Raw genomic sequence first — 23,006 nt, forward strand, 5'->3', positions numbered from 1 at the left:
GCAAGCTTAGGAAGCTTAGGAACATCACTGCTCGAATATCTGCTAAACTATCATTTTAATGAGAGCACGGGTAGACAAACTAACATTTAAACATAACTTCGTTTTATTTAAGACAGACCTGGGCATTTTCCGGCCCGCGGGCCGCATCCGGCCCTTTGGTTCATTCTGACCGGCCCGCGTAAGGTTAATGAGAAATTACAAAATAAACGTATTTTCTAATTTTACCTCATGCATGGACTGAATGTGCATTGCTTTTATTTTGAAGTTGTGTTCAACAAAAACGCAATGCGCGCGACATGAACATGACATGAAATCCCACGAAACCTAATCCCGCGATAACTACTTCCGTAATTTGTCCAGACCAACCACAAACTTGTACGTCATCCTTCAAACGGTCCAGCCAATCACATAGTGTGATGTCACCAGCAGGCGCCGGAGCCGATCTCCGGCGAAAAGCACCAAATGAGGTGATTAAACTACAAATGTGGGCATCATTATTATAATATGATGTATCTTGCTTGATATTTGGAGTAGAAAGACAATATTGTGATGTCTTTTATTGTGTTTTGGGGTGAATGTGACTGAAAAAAAAGGTACAAACGTTCACATTTTGTTAACCATTGTTTTGGGAAATTTGATTGAATAAATGACCTTTTTTTGTAAGGCAACCTCGTTTTTTCCATCCTCTTACCAGTCTTAGCAGCTTGTAAAAACAATGTTATTTATTGCTTTATATAAAGAAATACAATTAATATTATGCAGAATTTAGTTCAGCCTTTTGGTCCGGCCCTCCACAAAATTTTCTGTTTCTCATGTGGCCCCATGGAAAAAATAATTGCCCACCCCTGATTTAAGACCTTCCGTGTCAGCCCACTACGGGTCACCGCGGGGTGCAGCTGCACCACTGGTGCAGAAAGACCGCATGCTGCAGGATTTCCTCCCTATGAAGAGAGTACTAGCAGGGTCGGGAAATCCAACTTTCAGAGGCTCTTGCCGGCTTCTGATCACTTCCCTGGGAGAAATGTTTCCCGACTTCAGAACTTTGGCTGAAGTGGCGCTGGTTATTCCAGTCTCCAGTGTCGCAGCAGAGCGCGGGTTCAGCCTTCAGAATAAAATTAAAACGTCAATGAGAAGTCGTCTGTCCGAGGCAAAGACGCAGAATTTAATGACAATTGCCTCGGTAGCAGTCTCCATCGACGACTTTGATTACGCACAAGCGAGCTCCCAATTTAAATCCATGCGGGCCAGAAGGAAGGTTCGAGCTCACGCAAACAGGTCAAATTAGATTGTCACTTAAATCGTTGTAGTGGACTGTTCATATTTGAACTGCAATTGTCTTGCTACGTTGTAAAATAACATTGTTCGTATGCCCGTTAAGGCACAACAGCCGCAGTGTTTTAGCGGAGGGAAAATGGGTTCACAAGTGACCGAACGTCAGAATCTCTGTTCATCTTTTTGCATCATAAATACATAAGTGATTAAATAATACAAGCTTGTTCTGTGAATTAATTTTTAAATGAAAATGAGTCCATGAAAACACAAGTTATTAAATATATAGCATTTATAGCCTATATACATTGTCATTTTAAAAGTTAAAATAAAATGACAGATAATAATGGACAATGACGGAATTTTTACGACCCTGTCCGTCAAAATGACGGGCAATGAAAAAGTCTAAAGCAACCACTGCTGACAGACTGACGATAGCATTTTTAAAAAATAACTGTGGGCTTCTCTCGTGAACGAAATAGTTTTTTCGCTGTTAATCTATTTCAACTCTATCTGTTGACACCCAAAAATGATAAAGCCTGCTTCCACACGATAACTACCAAAGATCCATAATGGCCGAGTCTATCGTCAGGTCATCTGGCAGAAATTCACTGACGATAGCAACAGGGATAATGAAAGGGATTTTTAAAATGGGAGTTATGTCTGTCAGATATGTCAAAGAAATAGAACTTTATTCTTTAAAAATCTTTTATTGATATACTCAGTGTATTTTTAAATGACGTGCTGTTTTCGAAGACCAAATACCATATTTTCAATCTTGAAAATATTACCTCACTGAAAAAAGGACAAGAAACATTTCTTATTTTGTGGGCAAGTGGTTAATGGATCCAGTTACGGTAGAATCTGCCAGAAGTAAAATCGGGGTCAAAGTAAGCCGGTCCTGGCCGGTCCGGCGTACCCAGCGCTCGAAACTAACGGTGTCCCGACGTCCCGGGGACCATAAAAAATGTCATCGGGACACAAAATCATCATATCTGGGACAATCCCGGGACAATGGAAAAAAATAGATCTAGAAAAAAAGTTCTACATTAATATTATTTACAAAGCCGTAACACATACGTAGACATTCACCTAATTTGTCAATTTTAATTTTAAAACGTTAACAGCGAAAAATACATAGTAGCTACACTTTCGATGCACCTGCATCCGTAGGCTACAGAGCAGCGCATTCTGTTCTAGAATCTTCGGCCGGAGTCCGCATTATATGGACTTGGAATGGAATTGCTAGCGCACACGCTGCGCCGACTCTTGACAGAACAAAAATGCTGAAGTGGTTGAAGCGGACCGACCGCGGGGAAGAAACTGAAAGCCCAGACATAACGTCTCCGGGACCTTCAGGATCCAAAGTGTCATCGCCTGGTCTGCAGGCAACGCGAGCAACTGAATGAACTTAATGAACACTGTTAGACACGTTATAAAATACAACAGGAATGATGTGGATGATATTGACGGAAGATACCGTTCAACAGAATAAGTGAGTTTTCTTGGTGTCTTTCTAGTTCAGAAAGTTTAGTCAGTCAGCAGCACAGCTAGGCTCGGACCTGCTGGCACTATGCTGATGTTGCTAACATTTGCACCCACGTTTCGGCAGCGAAAGTTCATAAAATGGATAACGGAAAGTTCATAAAAATGGATAACGGTAATGGATAACGGAAAGTTCATAAAAATGGATAACGGTAATGGTGAAAATTATAAGTTGGCCTTATAAGTGCCAACAGATATTCAAGGTATAAGTAGATGAAATGAACATAAAAGGGGTCTTATTTTCAGCTAAAGTGTACTGCAGATGTAGGGAGTTGAAACATTTTCTGAATGAGCTAGTTGGCCCCTTTAAATAAACGGGTATCTATTCATACAGTGAGATCACCAAAGTTTAATAAACTGAAAATGCAATAACTGTAATTTTGAAGTAGATGATGTATAGGACACGTGTCGCTTGTGTTTTGTGACTTATTGTAAAAATGATATAAAGGGTTCAAAATCGCATAGTTACAAATATAATAGTAACTTCATATGATAATATTAACCACTGGTTATTTCAGAGAGGAAAAAAATGGGGACACTATTGCTTCCATTCGGGACAATACAACACAGAATTCGGGACCACTGGGGGACACAAAGAAAAAAAGTTAATTTCGAGCCCTGGGCGTACCACTAAAAGATTTTGCCGTACCGGAAAGAAAAATATACCATCTCTGAAAAAAAATGCACTTTCAGCATAACACCACACCTGCTAACGTTAATTTAGCAAAAGCAACACATTTTCCTCAATACACATTGCATATAACTCGTTCTGACCCGTCTCTGAATTATGTCTGAAGTGAATTCCTTCCGTGTTTCGCTCGACAGGCAGCGTGCGAGATAGTGCGCGGAGCCCACTGCTTAACCATCTTGTGCCAACGTGCGCAGCTGGTATCCAAAGTGTTTTAGTAGACAGAATGTCCAAAATGAAAAGTTAGTTTTCAACTGTTCAGCTAAAAAAGTGTTATTAAAACGATTGTATTGTTGAAATGATGTTTGCAATTTATTTATAATTAAAAACTGATACAGGCGGATGAAAGAGTGATAGTGTGATTTAAAAAAAAAATACTATACTAGTACTACTGAGTGATCAGAAGTCCTAGTGAATGCTTGATAAGTAGACAATAATAAATAATTAGGTGTATTTTTCGGCGCTCGCTGCGCACGCGCATTATGACTCAATAATAGTAACGGCGAGAAATAAAAGTTACTTTCACCCCTGAGTAAAATTCATACATGAACAAATTTTGGCGAGTTGATTTTCTGTTTGGCTAGTTACTTTGGAAGGTAACTAGTCCGGCTGCCTGGTGAAAAAATATACGAATTTCGAGCCCTGTGTATATATGTATGTGTGTGTATGTATATATGTATGTGTGTGTATGTATATATGTATGTGTGTGTATGTATGTATGTATGTGTGTGTATATATATATATATATATATATATATATATATAATTTGCGGCATTTTGGCGGCGATATACACGTGAGCTAAAAGTTGTGGTCACACAGTAGGCGAACACTAGACTGTCCCACCATTGTGCGTTCGAGTCTGGTGCAGCTTGAGCGGCCGCGCACACTCGGGCCATTATTAAAAAATGTTCTGTTTCCGGTCCCCCGGCCGGGTGAGTGCCGTTTGTGCGGTTGAAATTTTTTTTTTAACGCCGGTTTTCGACATTTTTTTCGGGTTCGTGAATCTAAACTCGAACTTGACATTTCCGCATTCCCAGGGCTTTCCACTAAGGCTCATACTAGCCAGCCATGACAAATAAGTAGCCAGCCGGGGGAGGGGGGGAGTAAACACAAAATAAACTCTTGTGCACGCAGTTCCCAGGATTAAATGTATTTTCCACAGACCATTTATTTATTCACTTTACTCAAATACAAAGTAAAATGGCAGTAAATCTTCTTTCTTTTCTTGCGTATTGCATCATGAGGCGTTCCTGGCTTGTAAATCTCTTATTTTCGGTGCATGACACATTCACGCAGCTGAGCATGCTATGAATTAACAACGACAACGGTCTGCAGTGGGGCTACACGATCACACACTCAGCCAACATTTCTCCATTTGTGTATGAAAATACACTCCAACCACTCAGTTTGGCTTCATTTACAACCAACGGTGTCTTTTGATGCCAGCACGTAATTGAAGGAGAGAAGACTGGTTTACCGGAGACAAAATAAGCGTCATCTCTGCTTCTGTTCCCTCCGACACACTACTGCCTCCGCCGAGTGCGCGCGCACTCTGAACTGAATCAGCTCTGCGCATGCGCCGTGCGGCACAAAAAAATGGCAGCCACCATGAAGGAAGGCGATCCGGAGTTTTCAAACATTTGCTTAAGTGTGAAATCACAAAATGGTATTCTAGCGAACAACAAAATAGTAAAGATTCAGAAAAACAAATCATTCAGTGATCATTTTAATAGTGTAATTTCATCCGAACTAGGCCTAACGCTCGATTTAGAACTACAAAAAGTCCGTGTGTCGGACATTTTAAGTACCTTTTGTAAAAGTTTTGCAAATGTTGCAGTCAGCATTTAAAATGCTAACTTAGTTTTTGTACAAGTTTCAGTTGATTAAACTGTCATTTTATTAAATGTGTCTGCTTTTGTAATAAAAAAAGTACTGAAAGAAAAAGCAAACACAGCATTGCGATTTCTTATCCATCCATCCATATATAAAAATCCCTCCCTCCCGACTGAATTTTTTGGCTCACCCGGTGGACAGGAAACGGATTTTTTTTTAAGGATGGCCTCATGGAGCACATTGCGCGCACTCTCGGGACCCGGTCATTACGGGAAACACCTGATATTGATTAGAGTATAAAAATTACCACGAGTTGGCCAAGTGGTTAGCGTGTCCGCCTCTCGATCGGGAGATCGCGAGTTCTACTCACGGTCGGGTCATACCAAAGATGGTTATAAAAATGGTACGACTGCCGTCTGGCAAGGCACGCTGCAATACAGATGCGAGTGGGGAGTCAAACTCTCGCGGTTATTAGAGGACTAGCCCCCCACTGTAACCCTAGCTATGTAATAGGCGATAGGCCGAGGGCTGCGGAAACGGAGATTGGTGCCGTCCTATGCGCCACATGGCGTAGGAAGGACTTTGATTTTTTATTTTTTTTTGACAAGGAAAATTAACTTCAACTTGGAAGAAAAATTCACGGCCCACTGGTTGAGAAACACTGGTTTAGTGGGTCTGTGGTCCACCAGTCATCCTACAGTCATAATCCTAAATCTTTGAGAATTACTACAGACCTATTTGGAATGGACAAACTCAAGACTTCATACACTCAGCGTGTGCTTTGTGTTGATTGTGACAGTCACGAGAGCAGAATATCACCACCATGGGTTGCTTTACTTGTCCGTGATGATCCAGTCAGACATAAACGTGTCGTGTTATTTAGGGATTTCTCCTAAGCTCATACACAACTCGTATCAGGAAGAAACCCGACACTGAGCCGTGTCACTCACATGCTCGGGCCTTCAGATCGGATCAGCAGTCAGCAGGACAGAGTTCCCAAAATAGTCCGACTTTTCCAGGCAGCTGCTACGGCGCACAGATTGGCCTCCATTTTCTGCCCTGTCACCCATGTACCATAGCAGCAGGAGCGCTTCAGCGTTAGCACAAACACTTCACCTCTGCGCTTTAATGGCCGATACACTGTTCACGTTCCTGCTCATTTGGATCAGATTTTGAACATGAGGATATTACTGAGTTGATTATTTAAGCCTCTTATAAAGCTACAGTGGCATGCAAAAGTTTGGGCACCCTTGCTGAAAACGTCCGTTACTGTGAATAGTTAAGTGAGCAGAAGATGAACTGATCAGTCCAAAAAAAAAAGTGTGTGTTTCCGGTTACCCGACCGACCCTAATCCGTACCGCCTGACCCTAAACTTTTTTGTTTGTTTGTTTTTTTTCCCAGTCGCGACTTTTACATATAACCCAACCGCGTGAACCGGATGTTTTTGTCACTCACTGGGAAAATCAGGGCTTTCCACAAGCGCCGGCTGCCGGCCATACAGCCAACTACACAATTAAGTCCAGCCGGCTACTTTAATGACTTATTTGTAGCCCACAGGCTCTAAATATTAATTTTCGATTTTAATAAAATTAAATGTTTATCTAACGGACTGACAATAATGTCAAACTGAACCGCACTCATTTAAGTTGTGATTCGCGCTGTTTGTACCGATAATAACCACAAATTCCCCGCCGACTTCGTTGATCAAGGGAGAGTAACTCATCCGCGGCCCTGACATGCGGTGTGTGCGCGCGCACTCGGCGGAGGCAGTAGTGTGTCGGGGCCGTCGGAGGGAACAGAAGCAGAGATAACGCTTATTTTGTCTTTCACCTAGAGACATGAATCAAACTTTAAAACAGAGACAAAATTCTCCTGTGTGGATCTGGCATTCAACTTTTTTGCTAGGTTCTATACTTTTTGATCAGTCACAGATCAAACACCATGAGCACATCTGGAGAAATTCAGGCTTTATAATGGGTGTCTATTGCGTTACACACCAGTGGCGCTCAGGAGTTTAGAGTGTAGGCAGCTTGAAAAAAAAAGCTCTAACTTTCTCATTTAAACTGTTTTCTCAGCCACAATTTTCACTCTACACACACAATTTTCTCAAACGTTGTAGTCACACATTGTGTGAATCAAGACAAGTGTCTCCCTGAGCGATAGGATTTACAGTTTTTGAATGAGAAGCCTGAAAGTAAGGAAAGGACAGTCGCGCTCTCCCATAGACTCACATTATAAACGTGGCAGCGCTTTTACTGCAAAATCAGAAAAGTCACTTGTTTTTAACTCGCTCTAGTGTCCACATTTTTTACACTAGGGACAAAAAAAATACATTAATGTGTTCATGGGAGCCTTGTAGCACTCAATGTGAAAGAATTTTGTGAATAGCTCCTTCCGTTTCCGTGTAAATCAGCGTTGTTCGAGGAGAGGGAACTCTGAGAAAAAGCGCTCTTTGCTTGTTATATTGTGTCTTTTCCCTGCACCGTTACCAAGGCGACGAGCTGCACTCATGCTGCGTTCATGTGCTATGGGAATTATGGTAAATACCAAACGCCGACATGGAAAGTACACATGAACGCCCCCTCTTGTGGTATTTTCCACTGGGCAACTCGTAGAAAATTTTGATACACGAGTTGCCGAGATGAGATGAACTTTAACCTTTTCAACATGGCGGCAAGCGGTACAAGACACTTGAATATTAAGCATTGTACGCTACTAAAGTTTTTTTTTTTAACTAGTACTAGTGGGTAGTTTTGTGTCTATGCAATGTTGCGTCATTAACAAGTGTAATATAATACGTTAGAAATCCGTTTCCTTTAAAAATGTGGTGTTATGGTTTGTTTTTACCTATCCAGAGCAGACGCTATTGCTAACGATAGCTAACTAACTATTGCTAACTTGAATCTGGTCCACCATCTTTAATTTGTCAACAACAACAAAAGCATGTGAACACAACACACTGGTAAATACCACTTCCCAGCTGGAAAATATCATCTTCCCATAACACATGAACGCAGCATCAGGGAGCAGAGAGGGGCGGGGCTGCTCTCTCTCTCTCTCTCTCTCATGATGTATTGAGCTGTTATATTTACAGAAAAATTCATGTTAAAAGGTGTCTCATGCTGCATCAGATTCATCAGAAGGTGGTAACTCAGGTGACCTGCAAAGAAATTCATTATATTTTGTGAAATTATTCCTGTCTAAATATAAGTTATGGCAGCCATCTTGAAAAAAAAATGCCTGCCTACCGACCCTAGTTTTGAAATCTACGTAACCGGAAACACACTTTTTTTTTTTTTTTTTTGGCCTCACCAAAAGGCATAAAGGTAAAGACGACACATTTCTTTAATATTTTCCACAAGATTACGTTTTTATTTCCATCATTTACAGGCGTAAAATTCCAAAAATGAAAAATGAAAAGGACCTGATGCAAAAGTTTGGGCACCTGGCATGGTTAGTCAAGTCAAGTTTATTTGTATAGCGCTTTTAACAATAAACATTGTCGCAAAGCAGCTTTACAGAATTTGAACAACTTAAAACATGAGCTAATTTTATCCCTAATCTATCCCCAATGAGCAAGCCTGTGGCGACGGTGGCAAGGAAAAACTCCCTCAGATGACATGAGGAAGAAACATCGAGAGGAACCAGACTCAAAAGGGAACCCATCCTCATTTGGGCAACAACAGACAGCATGACTATAACATTAACAGTTTTAACATGAGGACAGTTTCGTTGATGTTATAAACTCTTCATTGATGGAAACTTGAGTGCAAAACTGTTCATGACAACTGCAGTCCTAAAGTTAGCAAGTCAACTGTAGTCCTCAGCCATAAAAGCATTACTGTAAGAGTCCAGAGCATCCTCCAGGTGTGACTTTCAACTGTCCTCATGGGGCCGTCCTCCACAGGAGCGATGCGATAAAACTCCGACCAGACACAGGGGACCAGGATGGATCAAGCAGGTCCGAGGGGCAGAAGAGGCCAGCATCTCGATCCCAGGACCGACATGTAACTCAGAGGGACACATTGGGGGGGGGGGGAGAGAGAGAAAGAAAACACATGTTGTTAGGTATGCCCTAAAAATGACAAGTATTAAATCTGTGTGGTAGGCTCGCAGAGACGAGAGTCTTGACATCAGGCATAACACACAACAATGGCATGTTAATATGGTTTAAAAAAAAAATACCATGACCTGCTCTGGCTGGATGCTTGATTGGGTGATGGGAGCACACTCCTCAGCAATGATGAGATGCAGATGGGACCCTTAGGGCTGGCCAAGACAATTCAGCTACATTTCACCGGGTCTGGGACATGCGACAGAACGTCCGATGGCCGATTCCCTGCAGGCTACGATAGCCAGTCAGGTACTAGGTTAGTACCTAGTAACACCCCCTTTGGCAAGTATCACAGCTTGTAAACACTTTTTGTAGCTGGCTAATAATCTTTCAGTTCTTACCTGGGGGATTTTCACACATTCGTCCTTGCAAAGGCTTCCAGTTCTACAAGTTTCTTGGGCTGCCTTGCATGCACTGCTCTTTTGAGATCTATCCACAGATTTTCAATGATGTTTAGGTCAGGGGACTGTGAGGGCCAGGGCAAAACCTTCAGCTTGGGCCTCTTGAGGTATTCCATTGTAGATTTTGAGGTGTGTTTTGGATCATCGTCTTATTGTAGGACCCGTCCTCTTTTTAACTTCAACTTTTTTACAGATGGTGTGATGTTTGCTTCCAGAATTTGCTGGCATTTATTCGAATCCGTGCTTCCCTCGACCAATGAAATGTGCCCTGTGCCGCTGGCTGCAACACAACCCCAAAGCATGATCGATCCACACCCATGCTTCAGAGTCGGAGAGGTGCTCTTTGCCTGGAATCTGGCACCCTTTTTTCTCCAAACATACCTTTGCACATTGTGGCCAAAAAGTTCTATTTTGATTTCATCAGTCCACAGGACTTGTTTCCAAAATGCATCAGGCTTATTTAGATGTTCATTTGCAAACTTCAGATGCTGAATTTTGTGTCTAGGACGCAGGAAAGGTTTTCTTCTGATGACTCTTCCATGAAGGTCATATTTGTTCAGGTGTCGCTGCATAGTAGAACAGTGCACCATCACTCCAGGGTCTGCTAAATCTTTCTGAAGGTCTTTTGCAGTCAAACAGGGGTTTTTATTTGCCTTTCTAGCAATCCAACGAGCAGTTCTTTCAGAAAGTTTTCTTCATCTTCCAGACCTCACCTTGATCGCCACGGTTTCTGTTAACTGCCATTTCTTAATAACATTACGATCTGAGGAAACGGCTACCTGAAAACACTTTGCTACGTTCTTGTAGCCTTCTCCTGCTTTGTGAGCATCAATTATTTTGTTATTCAGAATGTGAGGGAGTTGCTTAGAGGAGCCTATGGCTGTTGATTTTAGGGACAAGTTTGAGGAGTCAGAGAATTTATACAGCTTTGGAATCTGCATCATCTGACCTTTCCTAATGAAGAATTTGAACAAGCCACAGCTCAGTAAGCTAATTAAGGTCTGGAACCTTGGTACAAGTTACCTGAGAACTCAAATGCATTGGGGTGCCCAAACTTTCGCATGGTGTTCCTTTCCATTTTTTCACTCTCCAATTGTACAAAACAAAAATAATACGCAAATCTTGCAGAAAACGCTGAAAAGAAATGTCGTCTTTACCTTTATGCCTTTTGGTGATCAGTTCATCTTCTGCTCACTTAACTATTCACAGTAACAGACGTTTTCAGCAAGGGTGCCCAAACTTTTTTGCATGCCACTGTAGGAGCGATAAACACTCATTCCCTCACCAGCTTCTCACTGCTGAGGAAACACAAAATGCTCCAAACACCTTCGTCCCGTGTCAGAATTACAGATTTACATCTAACACTGGAGACTCCTTCCAAAAATGCAAAACATCTCCTGACAGAAAACGTCACCGTACCAACAATTGTTTTTTTTTTAATAGTAAATATGAGCATATTTTTATTATTAGGTTTAGATGATGTGAAGTGTTTGTCATACAAGTCCAGCGTTCCCGCTGGCGCTCATCATTGACGAGCATAATCCATCAGTGACGAAGAGAAAATTCCTAGCAGTCGTCACAGTGACGAATGTATTTATCTTTATCATTATCGTAAGTCATATTTTCTTTTTTTTATATATATATTTTTATTAGGAGGCAAGGCACGTCAAAAGTAAATCATATTTTCTAGAAATCCCTCCGTTTGCTGAAATCCAACCCCAGTGAAGAGACTTCAAGAGGCCAGAGTGTAAACAGTGAGCACATGCTTGTGGCCAATAGAAATCGAGGACGCGTAATGACCAAATGAGCGCCAAGCATTTAACCAATCGCGGTGTCTTAATCGGCCTGGTGCGGCGGTGTCATTATCTCTGCGTGAACCGAACAATGGCGCAGTCTAAGCTGATGAAGGTTTTTGGGTGGGATTCTTCAAGCACTGAAGATGATTTTAGGGTTGAAACAGGCACGGAGGGAGGCATGCTCAGAGCCCCGACCGTCCCCGAGCGCATCGGACAGTGTCAGTAATACAGGGGTCGGTTTAAACCAAAAAGAAAGCCAACATGAAAGTGCTGTCAACCAGCAAGCGACTGAAGGGAGCTATGTTTCAGGTGACGTGTCGTGTCGAGTCCCAGCGGTGAATATGATGTAAAACGCCGTGTCATTCTGTGTTCAGTTTGTAAATCGACAGGAAATTCGAATTCCTTCACTGTTGGGTGTTCCAATATTCTTCTGGACGCTGTTTAATTGTAAGTCAAGTTTTTGTGTCGAAGTAAAGGCTAAAGGGAGTCCTAATACCTCTTTTGAATAATTCCATGCTCAAATAACCTTTAAGCTTCTGTCACAACCGGACGTACGATTTTTTTTTGGCCGTGCGATTTTTGGCGTTTCTCAAATCGCTGCGTTTGTTTTTTTTTTTGTTCGTGGTTGTGGTGACCCTGATGGAGTAAGATCACCGCGCACCCAATGTACAACCTGGAAGTCGAACGTGCGTACCACGCACGAAATCTGAGGCTGCTCGGACGTACAGCTGTCGCTTCATTCGTACAGCCAACGCACATAGTTGTAAGACCAATGTCCTTCAAACGTGCACTAATCGGACTGACAGTGCGTTCCATGCAGGCTTCGTATGAAGGTTGCAAGAACTGGGCACGATCTGTACGTTGTGCGTACCAACGACGTTGGATTTTTACTAAGAAAATGCCAAAACAGCACCATAATTAGTATTTAGCAGGTCAATACTCACCAGTTGTGTGTAGTTCAGTAGCGATGCCCTGTGTCGATTTCCGTTTGTGGATGGCGTTGCTGTACAGGTCCAAAGTCTTGTCGTAGAAACGAGGGTTGGCACGGAAAAAATCGACCAACCTCTCCTCGTCTGCTACGCCGAAAGAGTACGACAAACTCCTGGCCTGCTGGCCACTGTCGTGGTCTTCATCCTCCTCCTCACTGCTCCTTGTCCTCGCTCTCTCTCTCTCTCCTCCCTCTCTGCCGCTGTCTCTCTCTCCTCCCTCTCTGTCACCCCCTCTCTCTCCTCCGTCTCCGACACCTTTTCTATCCTCCTCTTCCCTTTTGCCTTCGGCATATTGAAGCGAAGCAATGAAATGAAATTGGATTTTCTTTCAATTAAAGCCTACGTGTACAAATGACCGTAGGCACCCCTGCAGCTTTATATACCCGAGTTTTCGTGCGATTGACGCCCTCTCGACCTCAATCACGAAATTCAAGTGCTTTTTTTTAAATTAAAGATGTACGCTATACATTCTGCCCCAGAAAAAGAATAATTCAAAGGAATTAATGAAAGCTCAAATATTGCCATGACGTTCATATCCGAGATGACATTCATGTCACTGAATAGAAACTTCTGATCACAGCTGTGTATGTACCATACCTGCAAACTTGTCGCTTTTTGGCGACAGTCACCTTTTTCATTGTCAATTGGGTCATTCACGTGAATTGTGTAGAACCGGAGAGTTTTTTTTTGGGGGGGGGGCGGCATCTGGGCCGATCGTAATCTCAACTGAGCTCGCGCCTGTCAAGAGAGGGGGGGTGGGCTTGCTGCCATGTTATAGGCCATTATTGGACAATTCTTATAATTGACATTTTTTCTGGAATCTCAGCCTTTGCCTCAGGATCTTGAAACACACTGCCATCTATGTTCGCGCTTGTTAAGAGACCCCTGAACCTAATGTGGAAACTCTGATGGTAATTGAAGGTAAGTCAGCCTTTTTGGAGCTAAAACAACAGATATTTGTTTGCTAAAGCATGTTTCACAATTGGATCACGATCAGAAGCGACCAAACATTCGTGCGACCGATACATTTTCATATTGATCGTTAACTGTTGCCGAAATAATCGCATATGAAAAAGTAGTCGTGCAAAACCTGCACGTCTAAAGCGACCGTTGTGCAATGCAAAAGCATGAAATCTTGCGATATATCTTGCGACTGTTGTACAATGAAAGCAGGTGTTGTAAGATAGTGCGATAGGGTGGCGCGAATCATCTGGTAATTGGACGATTGAACGCGCGGCGCTCGTGCAATTAACGAATCCATGGTACGAGTGCACGTACGAGTCAGGTTAGAGTCGACGACGGATAAGTAATGCCAGCACGCCCAAACGTCTTCGCTGGAGTTCTTGGAGTTGTACTCGGACATTCAGCAATCCCAATAGACGGCGAGGAGGTATTGGTGCAGCAGCATCCATGGTCAGTGGTGGTCTGAAGCAGCTGACTATACAGAGTTTATATACTAGTGACAAAGCGTGGCAAATTGAAGCTGATAAATCGCGCACTGATAGTAAAACATTGCAAGATTACATAAAATGTTGCGCAACAGTCTCATTGTTGCAAAACAGACGCACAGGGAGCTGCGATTCATCCTATGATCTTTATAACTCGTGCATCAGTATTCATTCATTTTCATTATTCATGCAAAACATACTGAAAAATAGTGTTTTTCAGTTTCCCTCCATGGTGTTTGCGTGCGTAAGAGTGTTTGTGAAGCCCTTGTCCAGGCTAGAGAAGGAAAAAATAAATGTTTTTCAGTATAATATAATTTGTGTTTTGGTTCTTTTATTGTTTTCTTATTTCTTAACACTTACTTGAGTTCAGCGTCGGCGTCACCATTATCCGCACCCCCCCCGACCACTGTCACCTTTTTTTCTCTGATGAGTTTGCAGGTATGATGTACAGATGTATATATGTACTGTATGTGTTTTATAAAAAAAAAAAAAAGCTAGTAGTAAGTAAATTCAGTGAATGGAAAGACCTGCTTTTTGGGTCTCAAATAGTAAACCACACCCTCTACAGTAAATGTATATAATCATTTACATTGTGAATTATCCCATAGATAAATTTATCTCCCCCTATTTATCGTTGTAATATTGCGAGTCATTGTTAGGCAAAAAACAAAGTGTGTTTTGTGTCCTAAACTCGATATAAAAAGACGTGTTACGTACTAGTGCCGTACGTAAGTCGTACATATATGATCTTGACTTATGTTTCATGTTTTCAAGGCTTGTCTTGTTGTTCTGTTGCAGAAATAAATGTTTTGTTTGTTTTTTGTTTTTTTAAATATGTACTTTTGTCTAAATAACTCAGTTATACCCCTAGAAAACATCTCAGTATTGCCTTGAACCGTGTACTTGAAAACTTGCCGAAATACCGCAAAATTTTAGGGCAAAAGGAAATTCAAGGGGGGCACAAATTTTTTTGAGGCCATTTGGTGTCAAAAGTTAACACTGAGGCCTGCCTGAAAGAGAACCCTTCATGGTTTCGGAGTTTTATCGGTCCGACAGGCTCGTTCGGCTGCTGAGTGCTTCGGTACGTTGAGAGGCAAAGGCCGAAGAATGCTTCTTTGTTTTCCAGGCTTTGGAATATCGCTAGTTTCAAATGTCGATTGTTATCTCGTATAACCGAAGACCGTTCCGTAGACCATGGAAATATCGCTGGGTCACGGTTTAAGTACGTTTTTTTTTCCTACCAGAGACATCTAAGCTACAAACACTCATCTATTTCGATTCAGTCTGAAGGTTTTCGTTGCGGATTAAACTTCTCCATTTCTTTCTTCTCCTCGACTGGCAGCTGATAAGAGCTCAAATGAGGTGTTCTGTTTGTTGTGGAGACCCAGTAAGGCACAGCAATTCATTTTAGGCGGCATGGTTAAAACCGCTTAGACAGAACGATGCAGGGTTTAACAAAGGAGAAAGTAAACAATACGGCGGAGCTGACCCCAGGTATCGCCCATAATGCTGTGCGGTAAACAGGCGATGATGTAGTTATGGGCGAGGATCATTACACTCACTAATTACAGCTAGTGTGATTGTCAGAGCTGCTGTTCTAGGAACTCAACATCTTCTGACCAATCAGGTTTGAGAATTCAGCGGTTTGTTTGATAGTGAATAATGTTCAAATTGGCTTTCTTTCTAATGTCATGCCAATGTCGTATCTGACACTTGTTTATCTCTCTCTCTCTCTCTCTCTCTCTCTCTCTGTGTGTGTGTATCCTGTCTTCTCATCTGTCCGTCTGCGGATGAAGGTGTGGATTTTAAAATCAAAACCGTGGAGCTCAGAGGAAAGAAGATCAGATTACAGATCTGGTAAGTGGACAGGATGTGCTCTGCCTTTATCACTGACTCACCCTGACTGTGTCACTTCCTGTGTCTCAGAGGCACAAGACGTTCAGCTCTGCACCCCAGCCGGAAAGACTAACGCATAAACCCCCGCCCCGCCCCCTCCCGTTTCTCTCAGGGTCACTCTGACAGACTCCTTCCAGCATCAGGCATCAGGATAATGCAGAAGTTGAGTTATTTTTATCGCTGAACGTCCGTCGTGCATCTCTGAGTGTCGGCACACTTCTGTTTCAGAATGTGTTAGTGTGAAAGGCTCAGCGACGAGACTAAAGATGTTGTGGTTTATTGGGATGATGATTATGTTGTACTGTACCGGGATACGAAATGAGATTTTATTTAACTACGATCCTATTGGAGGTTTTCCTTTTCATGTCCGTAACACAAGTGTAAAGACTTTGAGCGTTTCTGTGAAGACTGAGAAATCTGTCCCCCCAGAGCCGTCTCTAGGCCCGTGTAATGGGGAGAGATCTAAAACTTGTACATGCATCACGAACTCGTGAACAAAAAAAATTCAGCAGACGTTTCTTAGTTGTTGGAAAAAATCGAAGTAAGTGTGAAAATGGCCAACTTGCCTTGTCGAACATGCAACCTTGGTTTGAACCAACAGTGCTATTTCTCCACTGAAAGCCAGCAGACACGATGACCCTCTGTGCATGTCATGGATATGAGTGTGTTTAAAGGAACAGTCCACTGTACTTCCATAATGAAATATGTTCTTCTCTGAATTGAGACGAGCTGATCCGTACCTCTCCGAGCTTTGCGTGACCTCCCAGTCAGTCAGACGCGCGGTCACTCCTGTTAGCAATGTAGCTAGGCTCAGCATGGCCAATGGTATTTTTTGGGGCTGTAGTTAGATGCGACCAAACTCTTCCGCGTTTTTCCTGTTTACATAGGTTTATATGACCAGTGACATGAAACAAAGTTCAGTTACACAAATTGAAACGTGGCGATTTTCTATGCTATGGAAAGTCCGCACTATAATGACAGGCGTACTAACACCTTCTGCGCGCTTCGACAGCGCATTGATACCTTCACTCCTGTTTTCCCCCGCCCCCGTCACGTTGGTTGTATTGACGGAAGTTAGGGGGGGCGGGGGAGAGAAAAAAAAAAAAAACAGGAGTGAAGGTATCAATGCGCTGCCGAAGCGCGCAGAAGGTGTTAGTACGCCTGTCATTATAGTGCGGACTTTCCATAGCATAGAAAATCGCTACGTTTCAATTTGTGTAACTGAACTTGTTTCATATCACTGGTCATATAAACCTATGTAAACAGGAAAAACGTGGAAGAGTTTGGTCGCATCTAACTACAGCCCCAAAAAATACCATTGGCCATACTGAGCCTAGCTACATTGCTAACAGGAGTAACAGTGCGTCTGACTGACTGGGAGGTCGCACAAAGCTCGGAGAGGTACGGATCAGCTCGTCTCAATTCAGAGAAGAACATATTTCATTATGGAAGTACGGTGGACTGTTCCTTTCAAGAAAATACAACTAAACTCGATGCAGCTTTTAAATCATTTCGACTGCAGCTCAGCCAAAGTAGGTGTCCCACGAAGTTGCGGTCAACCCTGTGACAGTGCTGAATTCAGGCCTGGCATTATAAGGTTCGCATGCCTCATGGTATCTGGCAGGGCAACAGAACATCTCGTACACCAGCGGTTCTCAGTTTTTCCTGCTTCGAGGCCCACCTGTTCGTACTTGTAACAAGTCGGGGTCCGTTAAAGATCCCCAATTATTTTGGCTATATTTTATTAGAATCTAATAATCTACTGTAAAATGTATTAATGGGATGCAGTATCACTCCCTGTTACAGACGGGAGCCCAGGAATTAAATAAATACAATAAAAACAAACTGTTTTTAATTGTAGGTTTTGTATTTAAAACTGTATGGATGTGCCAGAAGCCAAACCCATGCATGCAGGGCATTCTCATTCAAAAGGGATTAATGATCCAAAAGTGGAGTCTGGTCCATTAACACAAGAACTTACTGCCATGTTTTGTGTACAGAAAACAAGCAAGTTATTAAAACAAAGAAGTACACTCACTCAGAACAACTGGGTATAGAACCCACTCAATGGGATTAGATCCTTACACGCTAACAAAGAAGGATTTTTCGTACGAGTTGGAAAATTATCCATCCGTCGAGTTCCCCGACATCTCAAACTACCTGGTGCTGCAGACATCGTTCTACACAGATGAAAACCTGGAAGAGCATGGAGGAGTACAACTTTTTATACATGGCTGGAGTGAAGATCTGGAGATCAGAACACAAGATAGATGGCGGTAGGCGGATCTAAGTGCAGGAAGAGTGCTTATTAGCAGGCGTGATATTTACGAAAACAAAACGCAAACAGAAAGCAGAGTATTTAAACAGCGCTATAAACATGGCTAGAAACAAACGTGACTGTTATGATGACGCGATTGCTTCACAAAGCCTCTGTGAAGACAGCGTCCGTATCTGTGCGTGCTGATTGCACTCAAATCAGTATCAGGTGTTTCCCGTAATGACCGGGTCCCAAGAGGGTGCGCGGCCGCTCAAGGTGCGCCAGGCGCGACAGTGAAGTGTTGATCGCCACCAAAATGCTGCATTTTCATCGATAATCCGTCGCAAAGCATCACGAGCTGTAGCGTATGAGGCGAATGTGACGTCGGGTGCAACCCAGCCATTGTACCCGACTACAAGTAAAAGTTTGCAGCCCACTAGATGGCGCAGTGGTTGAGAAACACTGAACTTGTGTGACGGTGATTAACTGTGGTAAGTTGTCAGTATGATGAAACAAAGTGGCAGCCCACTCCCTTCAGGGGTGATATTCCGTTGATACCGATGGACATGGCAAGTCAAAAAGCCCAAAATTTGTCAACTAGGTAACGCCAACTATATGACGTCTAATTGAAGGTAGATTTAGCATCGCCAATGCTGCTGGACCCTGCAGTGCAGGCTCCAATCCCACCAGCAATGTCTACTGAGGAAGCCACATTTTAGACAACAAGCCATTTGAGTTTGACTTTAAAGGAGAGGGTGCACAAAAAGTAACAAACCTAGCTTAGTTATTATTATTATTTTGACTCCATTTAGTCCCAGATTAAGATAAAAAGTTACAGCTCAGTATTTTCTGTCATTTATATAAAATACTTAAAGTGCATATCATGGGTAAATTCAGGAGCAAGATCAATGTAATTCTCATCTCGTCTCGTCTTCATCTGCTTATCCGGGGCCGGGTCGCAGAGGCAGCAGTCTGAGCATGGAAGCCCAAACTTCCCTTTCTCCAGACACCTCGGCCAGCTCCTCGGGAAGAACACCGAGGCGTTCCCAGGCCAGCTGAGAGACATAGTCCCTCCAGCGTGTCCTGGGTCTTCCCCGGGGGCCTCCTCCCGGGGGGACATGCCTGGAACACCTCCCCAGGGAGGCGTCCAGGAGGCATCCGAAAGAGATGCCTGAGCCACCTCAGCTGATTCCTCTCGAAGAACTGCCACCTTATTGTGGTGGAGGGGTTTGTGTGCTTGAATGATCCTAGGAGCTATGTTGTCAGGGGCATTACGCCCCTGTTAGGGTCTCCCAAGGCAGACAGGTCCTTGGTGACAGGCCAGACCAAGAGCAGTTCACCAAAACCCTTATGGAGAATAATCAATCAAGGACCGTGACGTCGCCCGGTATGGCGCAGCCTGGGCCTCACCCTGGAGCCAGGCCCGGGGTTGGGGCTCGTATGCGAGTGCTTGGTGGCCGGGCCTTTGCCCACGGGGCCCAGCCGGGCTCAGCCCGAAGTGGTGACGTGGGCCCGACCTCCTGTGGGTTCACCACCCACAGAGGTAGCCATAGGGGGCCGGTGCAGTGTGGATTGGGCGGCAGTCGAAGGCAGGGGCCTCAACGACCTGATCCCCGAACACAACGGCTAGCTGTTGGGACATGGAATGTAATTCTCCTATTTTATATTAAACTTTGGTCAAATATCTGTAACATTCTGCATTCTCTGCAATTTTTTTACCTTGCGCAACACCAGAAAAATTCAGTTGAAATCAAGCCATTTGAGGCGAATTGGTCCGCCTCTGAAAAAAACTTGGCATTCGGATTTCCCGGCAAACATTGATTTTCATGACGTCGCGTGCGGGACGCCTCCTTCTGAATCCTACGTCAGCGCTGGTTTGTTTATATGAGAACGACCTGGTGGTTTTCTGCAAATTTCTTCAACGTTATCGCGTAATTATTAAAATGGTTAACAGATGTATTGTAGGAGGGTGTAGCAACACCAATCTTGATGGGATTAGTACTCTTCGTCTCCCAAAAGACCGGACAATGAGAGAGAAATGGGAGCGCTTGGTCTACACAGGCTGTGCACTGAAACCGTGCAAAGCTCGCGTAGCCTGCTGGCGCTTCCGCAGGTAACGTCAGGAATCTGGCTCCAGACTCCCTTGGGATTTTTCCAGATGCGTTTTGTTATTTTATGTTTTTTCTGCTGTAGACAGATGGCCTTGTGCAAAATTACCCTTCTGGATGAGTGTGTAAAGGGACATACTTTCACATAAAAAACAACAACACGAAATTGGTCCAGAATATGCCCTTTAAAGCTGTCCTGCCTTTCAGATTTTTCAAGTCTAGGTCATAAAAAGAATTTTTCCCAGCACCCAGTTATTTTTGTTTAGTGGACCGAAAGCTACTGAATTCGAATCACAGACTTCCAATTTTTATTTATTTATTTATTTATTTATTTTAAATGGAACAATTAATGAATTTACAGCCATGTGGCTCGAAATTCTCCTGCTTCACCATGACCCAATCCAAGATACTACGTCATGTATGACGTGGTGGGCTTCCCCTGTTTGCGCAAGGCATTGTGGGATACAAATTTGAAACAGGAGTGAGTGTGCGAATGAAACGTGAAAGACCGACTACAGTAACGGAAAGTGAGAAGGAAAGACGTTATGTTATACGCGAAGGAAAGGAAACACAGGACCAAACTAATAAATATCGGCGCTCAGCGAGCACCTCGGTGTGATCAGCTGTTCGTTTAGCGACAGAATGATGGAACTGTCAGAAGTAAACCTGCGCATGCGCTCAGGCACGGACTTCCTCTGTCTGCTTGACTGAATGAAACGAGCGATTTCATGCACATTATTTGCTCGGGAATCAGCTCAAATTAAATAACTTCCCAGCCACAGAATGGCCTGATATTTTGTGAGATATTGCAGAAAATCATATCACAATGACCAAATTTCAGATGGAACTAAATTTCACCGATTTTTTATGAAATCGAAAGGACGTCAAGCTTGAAGGATTACAGCCACCAGGACTGTGTTACAGGAATATATAGGAGCTGGTCTGTCTGTGTCATAGTTGACATCTCACAACATGATGGATGTGATTTAGTGTTGCATGTTGAAAAGCATGCCGGCTTTTGAGCACAGCTCTGATGCGAACCTTTCACTTGGGATGTGGTCCTGTCATTTGGCAGAATTTATACCAAAACCCAACATACTTCATTTTTGTCAACTTGCCCACCCCAAATTTCTCCATCTTCACAGAAACACTCATGTATATTACATAAAGCCATCCTTAAAAAAAAAAAATCCGTTTCCTGTCCACCGGGTGAGCAAAAAAATTTTCAGTCGAGAGGGAGGGATTTTATATATATATATATATATATATATATATATATATATATATATATATTAGTGCTGTCAAGCGATTAAAATATTTAATCGCGATTAATGTCGCGACTGTCATAGTTAACTCGCGATTAATCGCAATTTAATCGCACATTTTTGTCACATGAAAAACCATTGTAATTCTCTTATCAGCATAAAGTGAATGGGCTTGCTCACCGTTCGAACTACGGGGGTACACGGGGGATCCGAGATCCCCTGAAACAGACATGAGATCCCTTGAAAACATGATTTGGGAAATGTTGGGGGGTCTCTAAAATATTGGCAAAATGATGTTTATTGACATAGCAATCGTGTGTAACGGGAAGCATTTGCATATCCGAAGTGAGCACGCGATGGAGAGCCGCGCTCTGAGACAAGCGCAAGCACCCCCCAAGGGAAGAAAAGGGACCCCCCCGAAAATATTGGCATAGTTCGAACACTGGTTGTACCAATTTTTTTTTATTTTTTTTTATTGCAGAGCATAACACGTCTTGTCACAGCCACTGCAAAGTGGGGCTGGAGCCGCCGATGGGAAAACGAAACCGAAGCCGAGCACCGTGGCTCTTCGGGGGAGGGCAGAGGACTCTGGCTGTGCGGGGCGTGGCATCATGTCACAGAGCGTTAATCTCGCGATAAAAAAATTATCGCCGTTAAAATTGAGTCAAGTTAACGCGTTAATAACGCGACATTTTTGACAGCACTAATTTTTTTATATATATATATATATATATATATATATATATATATATATATATATATATATATATATGGATGGATAAGAAATCGCAATGCTGTGTTTGCTTTTTCTTTCAGTACTTTATTACAAAAGCAGACACATTTAATAAAATATGACAGTTTAATCAACTGAAACTTGTACAAAAACTTTGTTGGCATTTTAAATGCTGACTGCAACATTTGCAAAACTTTTACAAAGGTACTTAAAATGTCCGACACACGGACTTTTTGTAGTTCTAAATCGAGCGTTAGGCCTAGTTCGGATGAAATTACACTATTAAAATGATCACTGAATGATTTGTTTTTCTGAATCTTTACTATTTTGTTGTTCGCTAGAATACCATTTCGCAATTTCACACTTAAGCAAATGTTTGAAAACTCCGGATCTGCTTCCTTCATGGTGGCTGCCATTTTTTTGTGCCGCACGGCGCATGCGCAGAGCTGATTCGATTCTATATTCTGCGCGGAATGCAGGGCTTTCCACAAGCGCCGGCTGCCGGCCATACAGCCAGCTACACAATTAAGTCCAGCCGGCTATTTTAATTACTATTATTTTTGCAGCCCACAGGCTCTAAATATTAATTTTCGATTTTAATAAAATTAAATGTTTATCTAACGGACTGACAATAATGTCAAACTGAAGCGCACTCATTTAAG

The 23,006-nt window shown here is 42.8% G+C and overlaps 1 protein-coding gene across 1 annotated transcript in view; it reads left to right on the forward strand.

Moving 5' to 3' along the window:
• Positions 1-23,006, forward strand: part of rab12 (RAB12, member RAS oncogene family) — a 62,100-nt gene that overhangs the window by 9,343 nt on the left and 29,751 nt on the right. The window contains exon 2 of the mRNA XM_060905346.1: positions 15,882-15,942. Coding sequence (XP_060761329.1) covers positions 15,882-15,942 — 61 coding nt within the window. The remainder of the gene's footprint in view (positions 1-15,881; positions 15,943-23,006) is intronic.

This window comes from Neoarius graeffei, chromosome 23 (genome assembly GCF_027579695.1).
Source record: "Neoarius graeffei isolate fNeoGra1 chromosome 23, fNeoGra1.pri, whole genome shotgun sequence".
In the NCBI taxonomy this organism is placed as follows: domain Eukaryota; kingdom Metazoa; phylum Chordata; class Actinopteri; order Siluriformes; family Ariidae; genus Neoarius; species Neoarius graeffei.